The sequence below is a fragment of the Hippopotamus amphibius genome, chromosome 5 (assembly GCF_030028045.1).
Source record: "Hippopotamus amphibius kiboko isolate mHipAmp2 chromosome 5, mHipAmp2.hap2, whole genome shotgun sequence".
In the NCBI taxonomy this organism is placed as follows: Eukaryota; Metazoa; Chordata; class Mammalia; order Artiodactyla; family Hippopotamidae; genus Hippopotamus; species Hippopotamus amphibius.
The window spans coordinates 71,823,658-71,844,058 of NC_080190.1; the positions used below are offsets into that span (position 1 = coordinate 71,823,658).

At 38.0% G+C, this 20,401-nt stretch overlaps 1 protein-coding gene across 3 annotated transcripts in view; it reads right to left on the minus strand.

The window, feature by feature from the left end:
- The window catches only part of REEP3 (receptor accessory protein 3), a 97,088-nt gene that overhangs the window by 19,154 nt on the left and 57,533 nt on the right, over window positions 1–20,401 (minus strand). For all 3 annotated transcript variants that reach the window (XM_057734779.1, XM_057734777.1, XM_057734778.1), the window contains one exon: window positions 967–1,043. In XM_057734779.1, coding sequence (XP_057590762.1) covers window positions 967–1,034 — 68 coding nt within the window. In that variant the 5' untranslated portion in view covers window positions 1,035–1,043. The remainder of the gene's footprint in view (window positions 1–966; window positions 1,044–20,401) is intronic.

Genomic DNA, 20,401 nt, shown 5'->3' on the forward strand with positions numbered 1-20,401 from the left:
TCTGATGACTTCTGTTTTTTCCTAGCAATTCAATGTGACCTAGTGCGCTGCGAGAATATGATGAGAATAGCAAAGTCAGAGAGACAATTGAAACAGAGAACAGTAAATGTTTGACACGGATACAGGAGGGAATGGAAGTAGCCACTGACCAAAAGCAAGTAAAGGGAATGGTGACTTTCAAATTAATACCTATATGACCAGCTGATTGATTATTTTCATCTCAGTTGGTAGCCTGGGTAAAAAAGCAAAGAAAAGCAGTTGTTGGGCTAATTTAGGATGAAGGTTTGTGCAGCAAGGGTGGTTGAAGATAGTGGCAAGGTAGTAAAAGTTTAAAGAGTTTGAAAAGAGGACTTCTCCAAGTGATGGCAAGGTGTAGATGGAGATGAGCTACTGAAATACAGCACAAGGGGCGTCAAGTTGTTCTAAGTATTGCTCCTCAGTAAAATGTTAAATCCTTGAGGACATAAACATGCTTTAATTTTGTCCCATGCTGTTTGGAACACAGCAGTGAAGGAACTGGTGTTGGGGGGATTCTGTACAGATTTGATGTTATCCAGTTTGAATGTTTGTAGGTGAGACTTTTAAGGATGGGGAGGGAGTGCTAAAACCAGATGCTGTGGGCTTCAAAAGAGGAGTCCGTTAGGAAGTAATCAAGAAAAAAAGAGTCCGAAGTCATCAGTGTGGAAAGAAGATAGTAACAACCAAGTTTTCGCTATTCCAAGATACTGGGAGGCGTGTGGGAGATGGGCAGGGAACGGCACATGGGGAGAAGGATGAGCTGCCTTCACCTGGGGGATTTCAGAAGGAAAGTAGTGTTCTTGTAGGGAAACCAGATGAAGAAAATGATACAACGGATAATTAGGTAGATTGGTCAAATTCACTCAGTTAACAGCCAGAGCAGGATAAGAACTCGGGACACCTGATGAAGAGTCTATAGTCTGGCTTTTTCTCAACACTAGAACTTACCAAGCAACTGTCTGATCTGCTACTGTTTCAATCACAGTATAGAGAGCAAAGACGATCCAGTACATCATCCATCGAACCTAGAAATAATAAAAATACTTATGAAATAACAGACCAAAATTATTTGCAACTCTGAATACCTGTATATCTCATATATAGTATGTTGGATTAAATACAGAAGGCAATGGTTTAATTCTCAACAGGATTTATGCCTGAGTTCCTCACATCACTACATCAACAGTCTTGGAATACAAGAATCAAAGAGTAACAAATCTCTAGGCTTGATACACTATAATGTAGGAATCTAAATGAGAGAACTAAAAAAATAGGACATATTTTTCTTAACTGGAGGAAAATTCCTTAAAAGATCTTATCTACATGCTTCCTTATGAAGACTGCTAGCTATTTAATTATTGTATAAATCATATAGTATAATATGATATGACCACACTTAGCCTTTTTTTTTTATTGGGGTATAGTTGTTTTACAACGTTGTGTTAGTTTCTACTGTACAGGGAACTGGAATTCCCTGTGCTACACGGCAGGTTCTTATTATCTATTTTTTACATATTAGTGTACATAATCTTTATTAGTCTTTTAAATTTTGCATTCCTTATTTCCCAATATATAGAAACTATTTGGAAACCAAGGAACAATCCTGGGTTTGTTACATCCATAATGCTAGTCACCCACTTTGAAAGCCTAAGTTGAGTGTCTTCTTCCTCTTCCCCTAAATATAAGCCTGTAATCTTTCACATATCTGTTTCCTTCTTCCACTCTAATACCACAAGAGTAGTTGCAATAGATTAAATATCTGTGTTCCCTCAAAATTCATAGGTTGAAATTCTAACCCTAAATGTGTACCAGGAGGTGGGGCCTTTGGGAGGTTATTAGGTCATAAGGGTAGAGTCCTCATGACTGTGATTGGTGTCTTTGTAAAAGACCCCAGAGAGCTCTCTCTGCTTTTCCACCATGTGAGGACACAGCAAGAAGACAGCCACCTGTAAACTGGGAAGTGGGCCCTCACCAGACACAGGCTCTGCTGGCACTTTGACCTTGGACTTCTCAGCCTCCTAAACTGTGAGAATAAATTTCTATTGTTTATAAACCACCTAGACTACGGTATTTTTCTTATAGCAGCCTGAATGGAGTAAGACAGCAGTTCAGGACATTTTTAACCTCTTGCCTGGAATAGAGCATCCTAAAAGGTCCCTGAGACTCTGGTGTCTCTGTACCAATCCTTTTCATAGCATGCTGCCATGTTAATTTTGCTTGAACTCATTCTCACAAATTTACACCTTTCCACCTTCCTAATAAGCATATCGACTCTCTTATCTCTTACTTAGGTTGGATTTTCATTAAGGGTTACAGATCTCTGCTTTCTCAATAATATAATAATAGCTAACACACAAAACCATGCCAAGTATAGGCCACGGACTGTACTAAGTGCATCACATATATTAACTCACTTATCCCCCACAACAGCATTATGAAGTAGAAAACATAATTACGTTAATTATAAGGAAATGGTGGCACAGAGAGGTAAAATGACTTATTCAAGCTGCCTGACTCTGGAAATGGTGCTATTAACCAATTTTTACCATGTACAGAAAAAATGTGAGGAACTGCTGAATGTTAGGTCCAAGAATAACCACTACTTCTCTTGTTCTCATCCCAATAAGATGACCAAAAAAAAAAAAAAAAAGCTCTCTATAATTAGCTAGAAAATTGACCTATTTAGTTTTAATTCAGATGCTTGTTTGGGTATTTCATAAACAATATGGAACTATAACTCTGGTAGCTTTAATAGTTTTCTATTTACATGGACAAACCAATTAATAATAGCCATGAATAACTTTTGAAGCAATGTGTTGTGACATATGCATAATAATTTACTTTACCCAAGAGCTTAAAAAACTGCCCAAAGCAAACAGTAGGGAACATTATCTCTATTTAAAATACAACAAAATTGATTTATAGGATTATCATCTCCGATTCCAAAAAAAAAAAAAAAAAGAAAAGGAAAAGAAAAGAAAGAAAGCTAGATTTCATGACTTATCTTAAAATCCCTCACTGTTGCCAATTCCAAGCTTTTGTCCCAATATGGGGATTTTCTTCCAGGGCTAAAATCCTATGTGTTTTTTCTCCTCTCCCCTTTCTATTTAAAGGAAAGTGAGGTTCTCACATGAGTTCATTCATTTAGCCTTTCCAAAGCAAACACTAATTTAGTACTTTTACCTTTCAACTGTGTTCACAAGATTATCCCCACAAAAAGAAATGAAGGAAAAAAATCTGCAAACAAAACAATGCACTTTTATAGACTAGAAGGGACCTATGAGGGGATCAACTTTTTTGAACTAAACAAGCCTTTATTGAAAAAAATTGTAAAACAGTTACAGAAAAAAACTGCTCTGGTTGGTCTTCCCATCCTACCTACCGTAGGACTCTTGAGGAAACTCCAAGAAACCCTATTGCTCCATGGGGCAGAGTTCAAAAATAAATAACCTGGCAAACTCCTCTCATTTTATTGAGGGCCAAAATAACTATGTCGTGCAAGGTCACTCAGCTGGGAAATGGGCGCAGGAGGCAGAGTCTACTTTGAAACCTGAAGCAGGAAGATTTTCAAATAAGCGGGTGCCACCACTCCAATCTTTTCAGCTCTCTCTCCCTCTCCTGTACTCAGCATGGGGATTTCAGTGTAAACCTTACCTCCTTCTTTCCTGGGAAAGTGGGGGCTTGAGTTAAATGGTCTCTTCCATAGAAAGTTTAGGAAACTTTCAGAAAAATAAATGATTTAAGTCAATGATTGTTATTTTTCATTATTTCATATTTTCATCATTTTACTATTTCACAACCATCATTAGGGTTGTGATCTTCCAAATGGATAACAAGATAAATAATATCCCACAAACAGTCATAATTTACCCGTTAACAGAGTCAAGTAGAGGTGAAAGGAACTGCGCAGAAAGCTAATGTTTGGTGATACTTCCTGAAAGACTAGTTCTCAAATAGATGAGGGCTGCTACTTTCCATGGATTTCAAAAGCACCCTGGCTTCAGTAAAGTCAAGTGTTTATTCAGTTTTCAAATTCATTTTAAATCCCACAAAATAAATAAGTACTTTCACATATATAATGTTTAGTTCTAAAAAAAAATTTATTTAGGTTGTGAGAATATTTAATAATGCCAAAAACTTTAAAAAAAGGAGAAAAGAAGAAAAAGAAGGCTCTGTCTTTTTAGTTAAAAAACAATAAACTCTACAATCAATAGGGTATTCCTAGACATTTTCCCGAGGTATTGGCTACAATTTTATATAATCAAAATTCCATAGTTCTAATTTATCTTTAATAAATATATTCTTTGACAATCTCCTCTCATAAACTAATGGATTTTTTTGTTCTCCTTATTAGAAATACGGACCTTAAATATAGTTGAATCGAGGTAATAATTAAATGAATTCAATGAGTGTGTGTTATTCATAGGAGCAAGCACAAAGATAGTTAACCTTGAAAGGGTATTGCTTTCTTTTTTATATTGATGGATTTGGTTGGGATTTTATACCAAATGATTACTCAGCAAAACTTTTATTAAAACTATACCTCAAGGTTGCTCAGCCTACTATTTAAGGTCTAGCCCAAAGGAAATAACAGAAAGAAGTCAAGGTCAGGAAGAAAGGCAGAAAGGAAGAAAGAAAGAGAAGTCACAAAATTAGAATTATAAATATGTGAAGATAAAATATGCTTTAGATTAAGAGAAAACATCGGTAACGAAATGCAACACTAAAACCAAAACTCTGGTAGGAAAACAATCACATTGATAATCTTATGATTGTATATAACCAAACATAATAGAAATAAGTGCTATTAAAATGTTTTGCAAATAAAAGTCAGTAACTTAACAGGTAACTGTAATAAAGCACAATCCATCTTTTAAATTACTGGAAAAAAAATTTATGTTCTTAAGAAAGTGGGAACAAATACTGTTTCTCTCCAGTTCAGAAACAACTGGTAAAATCAACAAACTGTTGTTTAGATATCTTCATAAGAACAATGAGTAATAAGAAAGCTATTCAACTTTTTCTTAAGTTTTTTTGATCCCAGGGAATTGAATTGTCCAACATGGTGGAGCTTATACCTATAAGCACTACGACAGATACATACACGCATCCTACTTTTGCCTAATCTTTCACATCAAACATGATACAGACAGTTCCTAAGGACCCAGGTGGGATCATTACATATACCATTCATTGACACAACTGTAGCAAACCCTACCTACTTCACATCATGGAATAGAAACAGGAATAGAACAGCTTCTGTCCTCAAGTATTTAACATTTTACCGGGGAGAAAAACAGGTAAATAACAGCGATTAAAAAAAAAAGGTTCTGCTGTTTTTACTGCATTAGATGCCCTAGTTCCCAGTATGAGTCAAGAGCACAAGACTTTGAGGAAAGCTTATTAAAGGGACTATTTATAAAGCTGTGGGTGAGGTTCAGGAAAACCAGTAAAGGATAGCGGTTCACCCTTGAGCTAGCAACAGCAGGAACCAGCACTACCCCCTTGGTGTGAAGAAGGGAGGACAGGGAGAGGTTTCCTGGAGTCCAGACAGGGTAACGGTAGGGGAGAGCTGTAGCCTCAGGCAGACTGTCACAGCCAACCGGTGGTGGCAGGGAGGAGGCAGGGAGAACGACACTCTGACCTCATGATCACCCTGCCTCCTGATCTTCTGCAGGAGCCTCTTGTGAGCCCCAAAGGGAAGCCAGAGATGATGCAGCCTGTAAGGATCAGCCTTCTGGGCCCTAACCAAGGCAGAGGAAGGTGGATGGACGGGGAGGAATGCCACCAGAGGGGCAGGGGGTAGGTCCCAGCACTATTCCGCCGGTCAGCTCTTTGAAACTTATCAGGAATCAAAGTCTTTTCTCACCACTTCGGCAGACACCTCCCCAGCCCAAATGACTGTCATCTCCTGTCTGGATTACTCTCATAGTGTCCTAACTGATCACTTTGCTTTTTGGGGTCTTTTGCATACATCACTGAGTGTCTACTTAATAAGCAGGTCGTTCCTCTGCTCAGACCCTTCTGACGGCCCATCAGTGGATCTGGCACCCGCCGTCTCTCTTGGCCTCATCTGCTCCTCTTCCTCCTTCCCCTGCTCTGCTCCAGTCATGACGGCCCTTCTACTGTCCTTTCTGTGTGCGGTTATTTATGTTCCTGCCTCAGGGCCTTAGTACATGCTATTTCTCTGTCTGAAATACTCTTCCCTTAGTTACCCATGTGGATAGCTTTCTCACTTGTTTCAGGTCTCTGCTCAAATATTTATCAGAGGGGGCTTCCTAGGTGGCGCAGTGGTTAAGAATCCGCCTGCCAATGCAGAGGTCACGGGTTCGATCCCAGCTCCAGGAAGATCCCACATGCCGCGGAGCAGCTAAGCCCATGTGCCCAAAAAAAAAAAAAAAAAAAAAAATTTATCAGAGGGACTTCCTAGGTGGTGCAGTGGTTAAGAATCTGCCTGCCAGTGCAGGGGACACGGATTCGAACCCTGCTCCAGGAAGATTCCACACGCTGCGGAGCAACTAAGCCCGTGAGCCACAACTACTGAGCTCAAGAGCCACAACTACTGAAGCCCATGTGCAGCAACAAAGACCCAATGCAGCCAATAAATTAATTTAAAAAATTTATCAGAGAGGCCTTTCCTGATCACCCTGTTTAAAATAACAATGTCCTTCTAACTCCCTTATCTTGACTTATTTTTCTCTTTAGCACATATCATAGACACATCTAACAAATATTCATTTTTTTCCCCCTGCCTTTCCTTACTAGAATGTAAACTCCAAGAGGACAAGGGCTTTCATTTTGTTCACTGCTAAAGCTCTGTGCCTGCAGAGAAGGTGCTCAATAAGTACAGGAATTGTTGCATGAATATGGGACTGCACTGAGCTTAGTGTGCTCCTCTTTGTAAGGGCTGCAAAATGCTAGACAAAAGACAAGAGGTAACGACATGACAACTGAATATAAAGGAGTCTTTTAAGAGATCTGGTTTAAAAAGAAAAAAAAAGGGGGAATAAAAAATAGCATGAGGCAAAATGAAAAGCACACTTACAGCCTCAAGGATTGAATATTTTACTGAAGAGATAATGAGACTTCAATTATGAGCAAGCAGGAATACTTACTGGAACAAGATCTTGAATGAGATAGACAAGAATAATATTAGAAAGAAGAGTGGGATCAAAAAAGAAGCAGGGATGCATCTTCCCCTGGGATAGAAGGAAAGGAAGAGTGGCTGTGTTGGTAAGAGGGCTTAAGTGGTTCACAGTTGAGGACCTTTACTCTGCAGTAGAAGGGCAGGTCATCTTTTAAGGCTGGGGATGGGTGGGAAGGAGAGGGGATTTGAAAAGAGTCGTAAAGGTTTTTATAAGTTGTTTATATGGATGGAAAAGAGACCTGCCTAGGGTAGAGATAGACTAGATTATGTGACCACGGATGCCCTCAGCTGCTCTGGGTATCAGACCTAGGGGGCTGCAATGAAAGTTCTAGGACAGTGACACAAGACAGAAGTGGAGGCAACAGCTTGCTGGCCATAAAAAGACATAATAACAGAGTGGCGGCCTGGGAGTGGCCCAGCCAGGGCCAGTGCTGGTCCTCAGTCTACCTCTGAAGGAGGTAGGGCCATGTGCCCACTTCTCGCCAGCGGAATATTAGCTGAGGCTTTTGAGAAGTGGGTGTGCCTCCCCCACTGGCTCTTCTCCCTTCCTGTGGCTGGGAGGGCAGGCAGCAGAGCAACCTTGGAATCTACATATTAAAGATGGGCAGAACCCCAGTTCTTCTTACATGGTTGCTTGAGAAGAACTGCTTGCTGAAGTCAACACTAACCTGGACTGTTATGTGAAAGACAAATACATTTCTATTGATATATTCCCTCAGCCACCGCATTTTTGTTGCATCTTATAATTGTGGCAGCTGAGCCTACCCTAATATAAAAGGGCACCCTCTAGTCTCTGTGGAGACTGAGAGAGCAAGGCCACAGTAGCCACGGTTCCAGAACTAGGTGGACATTGGTCACAGCACTGTTGGCTGCCACCTGTGACAGAGCTAATGCCCGGGTTGGCAGTGATGGGTGCTCCTACCACAATGATCCAGAAATGGAGAGGAAGACTATCATTGTAAGACACCCTGGCTGAGATATCCCCAGGGCACTCTCAGAAGTGTTTTGGGGAAAGTTGTAGGATAGGCAAGATTGATGTTCTCACGCGGCAGACTGGGACAGAGCCAGAGAAATACTGTTGCAAATTACTACTGTGATCCTTTGGCAAGTGTGGCTTCTATCTGGGTGAACTTATCATCTGCATTGTCAGTATACCTGACTTACGGCAATCCCCTTCTCCTTTCACTAGGCCAAGAAATCAGATGAATAAGCTCGTTAGAAATATGCATGAAGTTTAAAGCAATTATATTCTGAGTGGTAGGCCAAGACATCCAAGAAGTAAAATGCATAAAAGTCAGTGGGAAGACTATATGAAAAATGTTGTTCAACGGTCTGTTTTGCTTACTTTGCTTTGTCTTCCCCCAGAGTACACCTAATGCCTGCTACAGTACCTGGCACAAAATAAGTGCTCAAAAATATTTATTAAAAGAATTAGTGACCTGGGCTAACTTACAAGCAAGAATATAATTTCCATTTTTTCCCTAATTATCTGGTAATAAAGTTCTTTTGACGTGGTCACAATGAAATGGCAATCATTTATCAATCTTGGGACATTTTACCCACTGTATTTTTCATGACTAGAGAAATGTGATGAATGTTTTAATTAAAAATACAATATTTATTAACAAAAGATTATTCAAGTGGAATGTTAAAATCATTGAAATATCACAATGAATTTATTTTCCAAGAAAATATACTCTTTAGGCAAGTTCTTTTGAAAATCATGGAGTCATCTGTGATATAAAACCATAGCATCTAAAATTACATTCTGGTTTATATAGTGCATGGATCAGATTATCCTACTTAATAAGCCAGCACTTGCTTTATTACTCAAAATCCATAAGGCTTTTATAAAGATAGCATTTCAGAAACCCAGACAGTCACGTGACAGTGTTCTTGCTTTACTCTCTCAAAGGAATTAGGGTATTTTAAGCCTGAGTGAATACTGTAAAATGAACGTACTCATAGGCTAAATTTACTATCAAAAGACCATGCCCCATGTAATAGGTATGCATTTACCTACCCCTGCTGCCCAAAGTAAAGGAGGCCTCATTTCATGGTTTTTAAACATTTTTCAACAAACCATGTTTTTATGATTTAACATTCTTAGATAAAATTTTTAATGACATTGTACACTCTACTTTCCCTTTGTAGCATATCTGTGTAATGGTTTATATAGCATCTGCCTCTGCCCTTTGACTATCACAACCAATAGGCACTGAGATTTTCTTGTTCATCAGCATGTTCCCAGGCCCTGGCAGCCATGTGCCTAGTAAAGCAAACACAGAGGAAGGCTTTTACTTAACATTTTCTTAATTTTGAGGTCTGAACTGATATAAGAGTCAAACAAGTAATTCTGGACTGCAAACAGAAATTTATAACGTACAACACAGTCTTTTTTTTCATAGTTGTTTTCAAAGTCATCAGAGACTAAACAACTTTCCAATGTCTCTTAATTTCAGATTCTTTGAATCATATAGCAATTAATGCTGGTTTTTAAGAAAAAATTAAAAATTACACATGCCTAATGATTTCAATTATAACCACACTAAGTAAATCCAGAGCATAAAATGCTAAAATATGCGTCACTGGAAAAAAAAATCCTTGCTGAGTCTGAAAAGAAATAAACACTGCTGAATTTCAGACCACCCAAATAGAACTTTATTTTCTGACTATTATTAGTTATTCCCTCAAGTCATTTACCCAAAACATTCAATCTACACCACATTTCAGAGACAACAGAGAGATCTTCTAATAGAGATTTCTTTAGAAACAGTATCGAGTTGAAAAGATTTCTCCAGTTTCACTAACATTATGCAATAATTTGGTTACTTCATAATGATTTTTCCCCATTAAAAACAAAGAGGAACAAAATGTGAGAAATCAAATAGAAAAACTCCCTCTTTTATCTAACCCAGATGGCTCAATTATGGGATTTTTCCCTGAGCTGTGCCAAGTTAGAAGCATGCTTGAAAATAAGCTAGTTGAAGTTCAATCCACAGTGAGTAGAGACCTTGGTTGAAAATAGTTTGTTTCTTTTCTTTAAAAAGAGAATATGTTAGACTAGGATTGATTTGGGCTTCCTTGACTTTGGGGTACTTCTTCCCCCACTGCCCCACTTTCTATAGCTTTCCAGGACTTGGATGGTTGGGAGTCAGTTATACTTTCAGATACTGAACTTGCAGCAACATGGTTTACCTGGCGTTTCCAGACATCACTGCCAAAGACCTCACAGAATATCTGGTTGTTTTGAGGAAGAAAGCCTCATATTATACAGATGTATCTGGGGTTGAAGTAAGTTAAAATGGGGCAGACTGTAACTAGAAATGGACACTCTTTCACAAGATTGCCTTGGTCTTCCTCAATGCTCTTGAATCACAGAAGCCCGATGTATCTCATCCCTCACCTCAGTAGTTTGAGGAACTTGAGAGAAGGAAAAAGTGCAAAAATGTTTAAAAACTAGATGATAATTAATTTAAAAGGGGTGTTGAAAAGAAGATGTAAAAAGCAGGAACTGCTTACGGGAACTGTTCCCGGGAGCAGAATTTAGGAAGGAATGACCTCTTAGTCCAAAATAACTCTCTGTGTCCACACTGGCTGAGAATTCGCACTTCACTTTTTCTATTATTTAAAGTCCTATTGATTTATTTAGGATAATAAATATTTGGGATAATAAATATCTAACAGAGATACAATTCACTTTTAATAGAACCACACAGGATTTTGGCCTGGGACAGAGCCTATCCAGATAGAGAGGAGCAAACTGGGCTAAATGGCCATCCTAATTTTCATGTTTCTATGCTAAATTGTCATCCTCCCCCCCCCTTTTTTTTTTAAGCTCTTTATTGGAATATAATTGCTTTACACTCTTGTACCAGCTTTTGAGGTACACCAAAGTGAATTAGCTGTATTTATACATATATCCCCATATCCCCTCCCTCCTGCAACTCCCTCCTGCTCTCCCTGTCCTGGCCCTCTAGGGCATCACCCACATCCTCCCTTCTTTATTTCCCTTAGTGTTCCCAAAATCTTAGCTCATTACATTTCCTACTTGAGGCATTCCCAAGGGCTGCCACCACTTCTTAGGCACTTAGGTCCTCCAGTTCCTCAAGCATCTTGACATGGTCAATTCCACCTTGCTATTTCCACATGTGAACTAACCTAGCCACTAAAAGGTATGCTCTTTTGTCCAGGTGACTTGCAAGACTATGACCTACAAAGTAAATGAAAATTTTCCTTCTTTAGGTAAGATACCACTTTCTCTATACAAGCTATAGCTTTATATAGGCTAACAGCACACTTTAAACATACCATAATCATTCAAACAGTAAGAAGCAGCCTTTATACCACATGGGAAAACAGCATCTTCTTGAGAAACAAAGACCGGCAGGAAACAACAACAACAACAACAACAACAACAACAAAACTTCAGGAAGAATAAATCTGTCATGACTAGAAAGTGAATCTGCTATCAAATTACTTTCCTTCAAAAGCATGTGCAACCAGCCTCACACAGAGAACTGAGGTTCATGTTTGGGTGAATGGAGACAGAGGCAAGTTCAGAGCACTGGACACTTGGGGTAAGGAAGGGATGGATGTGTGCCAGGGTGCAGGACAGTATTAAGACCCTGAGTAAACACAGTGAGAGGAGCAAAAAGGTGGGAGGAAAGGTACCGGAAGAAAGGTGGATGGTTCTCAAGAGAAACATCCCTGATGTAGAAATTTAGTGTATGGCCAGACCTACAGCACGGAAACTAGGAGAAAGTCCAACTCAATAACCTTAACCCCCTAATAGTATTATACGGTTAATTTTGTTAAAATATTATTTTTCTGTAACATATTCCAAGTTGTTAGTCCATTTACATACAGATGTTTTTCTAAAACAATTTGTTATTTCATGCCCATCTGCCTGTATAAACTTATACTAAAAAAAGCACAATGTGGTAATTGTTCACTTCTCACAATAAAATAAGATACCTCTTGGTCAATGCTTTTTGGTTTGGCTGTGGATAAGAATTACTTGGGGATTAAAAGACAATTATGTAGATTCCTAGGCCCCATCATCATGTGCAGAGAGAAGGCAGCTAAGTGTTTAAAAGGCAAGCTCCTGGAGTTTTTAATATGTAAGCAGACTTGAGAGCCTTGTTACCTGAACTGTGGTCTGTATACAGGCCAGTAGCATTGGCATCATCTGGGTACCTGCTGGAAATGCAGAATCTCAAGCCCAGGCCAGAACTACTAAATCAGTATCTGCATTTTAACAAGATCCCAGGGGGGATTCCAGTGCTCTTCAAAGTCTGAGAAGCACTACATTGGAAGGCTGCTCTGTGTTTTTTTCTGAAAATACCACTTAGAAGGAGGCAGTATCATTCATGAAGAGAATATAAGAAGAGCCTTGGGTTTGGAGAAAAGATGAACTCAGTTTTGCATGATAATTTGTTCAATGCAAAAAAGTTAAAATGTACCTTTTTTTAAATAACACAATTTAGGCACATCATTATTATATATATAAAAAAAGCTAAAAAAATAAAAGTAACTGGGCTTTTAGCCCACTTCTCAGAGGCATTGTTTATGGCTACCAATGAACAGACAAAAGCTTTGAGTAAACTACCCAGGCAAGGGCAGCCTACAGGCTCTTCTAACCAGAAGTTCCACGTGGAATGCCCCTATTGTCGACCCATCCTAAAAGTCCAGAGCTATTTGGATACTGACCACTTGATGGAAACTCTCTCCCTCCCCAAGGTGAAAGTACCCTTAGATTCTTCTCCCTAAGAGTAAATCTAAATCTGCCTCCTACAGAGAGAAAGTAAGAACATTGATGAGTAGGGTGAAATTATATTCAAACATCATGTCATTGGCAAAAAGTCCTCAACTGGCTCTAATTATTTATTCTGACAATCTTCTTAAGGAGAATATAACATAATAAAACTGAAGTGTTAGATCTTTATTTAAAAGATACTGTTGGAAATCTTTGGAAGTTAATATAATATTTTAAAATAAAATTAATCTACTTTTGTGACTTTTCGAGACCTTTTGATGAATTTTTCCATTTTACCTGCAGAGTTTGGATCTGTGGTTAAAAAAAAAAGGAGGGGCTTCCTAGGTGGTGCAGTGGTTAAGAATCCGCCTGCCAATGCAGGAGACACGGGTTCGATCCCTGCTCCAGGAAGATCCCACATGCCACGGAGCAACTAAGCCTGTGCACCACAACTATTGAGCCTCCGCTTTAGAGCCCGTGAGCCACAACTATTGAGCCCACGTGCTGCAACTACTGAAGCCCACGTGCCTAGAGCCTGTGCTCCACAACAAGAGAAGTCACGGCAATGAGGAGCCCGTGCACCACAACGAAGAGTAGCCTCCACTCACTGCAACTAAAGAAAGCAACAAAGACCCAACACAGCCAATAAAATAAATAAATAAATTAATTAATTTAAAAAAATGAATCAATCTATTTTATTCTAATAGCCAAGAGATAGACAAAATTTCATATATTTGTATAATTCAATATATTTTAAATTTTTATAGTTTTTCAAAAGAACTTAATCTTTCTTTACAATCTATTACATTTCTGAAATACTTCTCTCAGGAGCTCTTAAAATTACATGAGGTTTTCTGAAAGATTTTATTTTTCTTACTTAGCTAAAGTCTTCAGGAACAGCTCTAGCTTTTATATTTTTAGGAGGACCTTTCACAGTGTGATTGCAATCTGGCTGACAATCTGATTATTATAGCTGTAGTTGGTGCAGCACTACATTACTAAAATTACATAATGGAAAGATGATGTACATATCTGAACATTTCAAAGGTAGATCCTGGTATTGTGTAAGAGAGGAAACTTCTCTGCTTAAATAATGTTTAGCTGAAAAGGAAAAAGAAAGAATGAGTATATCTTACATTATTAGAAAACATTCCATTTTTAAATTAAAAAAAATTATTCTAAAATTTTAGATAGAACTGTTAGGCATTCATTTAAAGCCCTCCATTATACAATCTTAATTTTCTGTCACTTAAGTTTAGCAATGCTTGCTTAATCCCTTTCTTGTTTATTTTGTCAACACTTTTTCCACTCTTCTCTCCACCTTAAGCTATTTCAAGTGTTTATCTTATTAGACTTATTCAAGGGAACAACTCTTAGAATTGTAATTCTCTTGGTTTTGTTTTTATTTTTACTTCTGCTTTTTTATTGCTTTATTCATCCTACTTTCTTTACAGATTCCTTTAATTCTGATATGTTTCTTGCTTTGTGAGTTGAATGTTTCATCATTCTTCCTTCCTGTTCCAAATAAGGGCGTTTAAAGCTACTACATTCAAGAATATAAACTGTAATATGTATTACTGTCATTTTTATTTTTGAATTTGTCTAGTACTGCACCTTTGAATTTCTCCGGCACTCTATTATTATTTCTCCCTTTTGGAATTTATTGGGGGTTTTCTTCAAAGTCGTGAGGTAATGGTTTCTGAACAGATACGGGGGAGGCAGAACACTGGCTGCCTCTGAGCACAGTTCTCCTGCAGAGAGGGTGGTGGCAGTTGAGTTTTTTGGTTGCTGTAGCTTTTATGATTTTAAGCTGTTCCATCACTAGGGATTAGGGTGGAGGTGGCTAGGCCTCCCTCCAATTTACTACTTAACAACATTTCCTTTAATGGAAACAACGGTTTCTGTCCTTGTTTTTTTTTTAAATCTATTGCCATTGGCACTACAGTTGGTAAAATTCTTCCTAGATATTAGCAAAAGCCTAAGTTAGCCTTGTAGGTTTAAATGTTACCATGAGAATTTTTTTTCTTTCTGTATGTTTTACAAATCATTTGCATTGGAAGCTAGAAAAGGACAAGAGAGCTGCGGTTGGCTAGCTCCATCTTAGTGTGAAAATTGTGGGGAATCCTTTCAATTTAATTCGTAAAGGTCGAGGGGTACTCTAATTCACGTTTTTAAATTTTAGCTGCTTTTTTTGGGGGAGGTGGGGGCCTGAACCTAGGCCCCTTGCAGTGGAAGTGCAGAGTCCTAACCACTGGACAGCCAGGGAATTCCCTACATTTTTAAATTTTAGAAGGAACTGTGTTAGGCTTTCACCCCCAATTATATGATCTTAATCCAAATTTAACACTTGTTTCCCAAAGTGGATCCACTGTAATGATCCTGAGAGGATCATGAGGAAATTGTTTTTAGAAGACACGAGGAAGAGTACGTCACTTGAGTATTATAACAGCGCCAATTATTTCAAGCAGTGATGTTACATACTAACATGCATTATATATAAGTAAACTCAACACAACAAAAATTAAGTTTGCAAAGCATACTCATCACCTACTTTAAGTAAATGTAAGTTGATTTACTTCATTAAAGAATATGAACTATCCCAAGTGATTTTTTAACTGTCCGAAGTGGCAACTGATTTTATCAGAACTTGACTTGCAAACAATTATAACTCAAGGCAAGATACACATGTATTCATTGCACATCAGCTAAAGTTAAATTTTAAAATTGTCAAGGATTGAAAAAATGATAATATGTATTACTACTTTAAACCTATCTACTTTATGAACACATTTTAGAAAACCCAATGTTATGGTAAAACAAGTCTTATTTGATATTACAGTATAAAGAAACCACACGTATCCCACTCAGAGAGTCAATTTGGAAATATGGGTAAAGATAGTAGAATGAATACACACATTTAATTGCATCCCCACCATAAATCTCATTAAAACAACAATAAAGTGATTTTTCAAAAAGACTTCAGTCCAGGAGACTATAGAAGAGAAGAGAGCATCAACATTTTTGGACCCAGGAAGTAAATGGATGAGTAGTAACTGACTCAGGAGACCTGAGAAAACTGAATAGTAAGTGGACAGTGGGAAAAACTGAGAAGCAACCTGACTTTACACTGCAGAGCTTCCAAAAGGCTCAAAAATTGGTAACACAATTCTTGGGCAAAAGAAGGATGGCTGTAAGGATACCTGTAAGGAGCAGATAGGCCCCTAGATGTCCTCCCACTTTAGCTGTCTGGTGATGCCCTTCCCTCCCCTAGCAGGGCCCTGAGGCTTATTCTCTGGAAAGGGTGAATCAGAGGATCACTGGATCTGCACATCTCTGGCACAGTTGAGAGTAGGGCTAATAGGGATTAAGCAAAAGTTTATACATCGAATATCGAGGGACCCCAACCCTTATTTTCCTACCAGAATGCCAGAGTTTTCCCTTCTCTGAAGACTCTGCCTGGCACAAAAGAAAACACCTAAAGATATAGACATTGATAATTTTCTCAGGAAATGATTGCTATGGGCTGAGATGCGTCCCCCAAAAGTTTACATGCTAAAGTCCTAACCCCATGAGTAACTGTATTTGGAGACAGGGACTTTAAGGGGGTGATTAAGATTAAATGCGGTCATAAGAATGGGGCCCTAATTCAGCAGAATGGTGTCTTTATAAGAAGAGTAAGAGACACTTGCCATCTCTCTCTCCATACATGCACAGAGGAAAGGGCATGTGAGGACACAGAGAGAAGGTCTATAAGCTACAAAGAGGCCTCACCAAAAACCAACCCTGATGGCACCTCAGTCGTGGATTTGCAGCCTACAGAACTGTGAGAAAATAAAATTTATGTTGTTGAAGCTATTCGGTGTGTAGCATTTTGTTATGGTAGCCTGAGAAGACTAATACAAAGTTCTCACCCCCGGAATATGACCTCTTTTGGAAATAGGATCACTGAAGAAAGAATTAGTGAGGATGAGGTCATATTGGGGTATGGTAGGCCCTTAACCTGATATGACAGGTGCCCTTAAAAAGAAGGAGAAAAGAGACTCAGAGACAAAGACACAGGAGGGGAGAACATCATGTGATAATAGAGGCAGAGACTGAAGTGCTGCAGCTGAAAGGTGAGGAACACCAAGGATTGCTGGCAACCACCGGAAGCTAGAAACAAACAAGAAAGGATTCTCAACAGGTTTCAGAGGGAATGTGGCCCTGTCCGCATCCAGGCGCCAGAACGGCGAGACAATAAATTTCTATTGCTTTAAGTTGCTCAGTTTGTGGCACTTCCTTATGGCAGTCCTAGGAACAAATCTAATTGCCTAGTCAGATCACCCTGTAGTGAAGATCACATTTGGCAACGCTCTTCATGGGTACAGGACTTTGAATCAGCTTTTCATTATGATACTCGAATATGAGCAGAGAACTGAGGATCATCTAACATTTGAGAAGATCATACATGAAAACCAGAGACTGAAACAAACAAAAAACCAGGAAAGAGACTATGTAGAAAGAATATGTCTAAAAAACAATCATTCATATCCTTAGATAAAAGGCAAGCTATTTTAAGTAAAATAAGAATAGGACACTATTGAAAAAGGAACATTTGGAGCATAAAAGGAGCTCTTAGAAATCAAACACATAAGAGAAGATAAAATTGAGGAACTCTTATAAAATAGAGCCAAAAAGAAAAAGATGGGAAAGAGAAGGAAAAAGATCAGAACACTAGAGAATTAGTCCAAATGGCTTTCTAACTGAATAAGAGGAATCCCAGATAGAACAGTGAAAATGAAGTGGAGAAAATCATTAAAGAAATAATTTCAACCAAATTTCCCAGAGTTGAAAAACAAAGGATTCCCAGATTAAAAGAGACTCCTGAGGGTTTAGCAAAATTGATTACAATTGGCTCATACCAAGGCATGTCATTATGAAATTTTAAAACAATGAGGACACACAAAAGATCCCACAAGCAGGTAAGAATCAGAATGTCTTCAGACCTCTGCATAGCAACCTGAGAAGCTAAAAGACAAAATTCTGAAGGAAATTCTGACGGAAAATTATTTCCAGCCTATCATCTCAAAAAAGTCTACTTCTCAAAAAGCCTTCTTCCCAAGAAGGCATTGCATCAAAATGAGGAAGTAAAATAAGAAAGAGGAAAACAAGAGATTAAGAAATCTGAGGATCTAAGACAAGAGCCAGTCCCAAATATCTAGTGGATGAGAACGCATTGAGAAGAAATTCACACAACTGTTACAGAGTTTGGGTCTACCTTTGCAATAAGAACAGAGAATACCAAAGAAGTGAACAAAACAAACAAACAAAAAACCAAGACAATGAATAACACCAGGGAAAATAAACTATTGCGCAGAAAAAGAATGGTTGTGGTAGGATACTGTAGACATCAGATGCAAATAGTGTTTACATGGTGAAAAATCTTATATAACGGGTACTGATTCAAATGCTTTGTGTTCATTAGCTCATAGAATCCTCACAAGCACCTGAGGAAGTGAGCACTACTACTGTTCTCATTTTCCTGATAAGAAAATTGAGGCAGAAAGAGTAACTTGTTCCAAGATACAGCTAGTAAGGGATAGGGCCAAGATGATAAGACAAGCAGCCTGGCTCTAGATGGTTCTTTAGCTCTGTATTCTACTGCTTCTTTCTAACTTAGCCGTAATACTGTAAATACTGAACACTGATCCAACCCAAATTACACTCTAATGACACTGGGAGACTTTGGGAAATTATGCAAGTATATAGTGACATTGGGTAACTACTAAATCATCTTTAATAGAAGGAATTCAACTGATGAGACCCATCTGAAAAATTAAGAAACAGCAATATAAGCATGTATTTAGATGTGGAAGTAAATACTAAAGGATTCGGATAAAAGAATTGAAAGTAGTTGCCTCTAGAGTTAGAAACAGGGGTGAGGAGGGTTGGGAACTGTTGTTTTTCATAATAAGTCTTGGACAACTGTTTGACTGAAAAATTATAAGTAAGTACAGCTTTGATAAAAGCAAAAACTAAATTAAAAGTAGATCAGAAGATAAGCAGATAGGAATGTGGCCTGACAAAACTAATTTTCAAAAAATTAAAAAAAAATCCCCCTTTAATCAGTGGGTTAATCTTTACACTTTCCAAATTATTAAAACCTTTCAATCAAATGAGTATTTTTAATCCAAAATATGAAAAGATGCCTGGAGAACACTTTCAACAATAAAGTTCTTTACTATGTTTTTTCACTGTCTTTTCCCTTATAACTAACAGACAAACTTCTATCTAGTAGACAGAATTAGTAGACAATTTCAGATTTTACCAATTGACAAGGACTGTGGAACTAGAGCATGTAGCATATTTGTTCATTTTCATATTACCCAAATATTCAGTCAAAGCTTAGGTCACTTTCAAAAACCAAGTCAACAGGGTTTTAGAGGGTCTTTTAAAAAGTAATCTCCCAGAGTTTTCCCTGTTCTTTGTTCTTGCTCACAGTAAATCTCAGGACCAAATGTCTGATTTTGATTTGTAAGTGCTGTCAGACAGTCTTTTCATTGCCACTTTCTCCAACATTCTTAGAATAAGAACACTGGTTTCCTAGAAAAGCTCCAGCAATTATACATGACTTGGAAGTAAACACTCTATTTTCAAGTCATGAGATGGTATAAGCTTGAAAAAATTTGCAAAACCATACTAATTCTTCAGTAAGTTTACATTTCAATTACTGCAAGACTGAAAGACTTCAAGTAGGCCATATCAGCCACACTATACAGGAAATTATATCCTAGGAAAGCTCCGTTTTAAAAATAGGCAAAGGAAGAAAGGAAGGTTGCCAAAATACACAGCACTTTCCATTTGTTTTGATTTGAATACAGCATCTGTTTTATCAGGTGCAATCTACCATTTGCAGGCTTAAGGGGAATGGTAGTAGTTAGGGTCTGAAGAAGTAAATTAATAAAAAATGTTTGCTTTCTGAAAATAATTTTGAAGTAGATATCAGTAGAATTTAGGTAATAACCAAACACCACAAAGTAACTGGGTTTAGGGATAAGTCAGATTGGACTGTGTGCTCCTTAACCCAGTAGAGTCAAAGCTGAGAAACTAGATGAATCCACTTAAGAAATGTACATGCCCTTGTAAACACTATTTAATATTTGTTATATACTTAGAAGTCAACTCTTCCTTTTTCTATTCACTCAAAAAAATACTGGGTACCTACTCTAACATGTACTGTTCTAGGTACTGGGATATAGCAATCCACAAAACAACAAAACTCTCTATGGAGCTTATCTGATGGGGGAAGAGAATCAAAAACACATGAAGAAAGTACCGATTGTATAAAAGACTATTAAGAATATTACAGAGAAATTTTAAGAAGGTTAATTTTACTAAGAAACTACCATATGCAAAACAAGTTTGGTTGGGATTACCACACAAGAGAACTTTGTGAGAAGAGAGTTTTGATAAAACTGCTGTAAATCAGAGGTAAAACT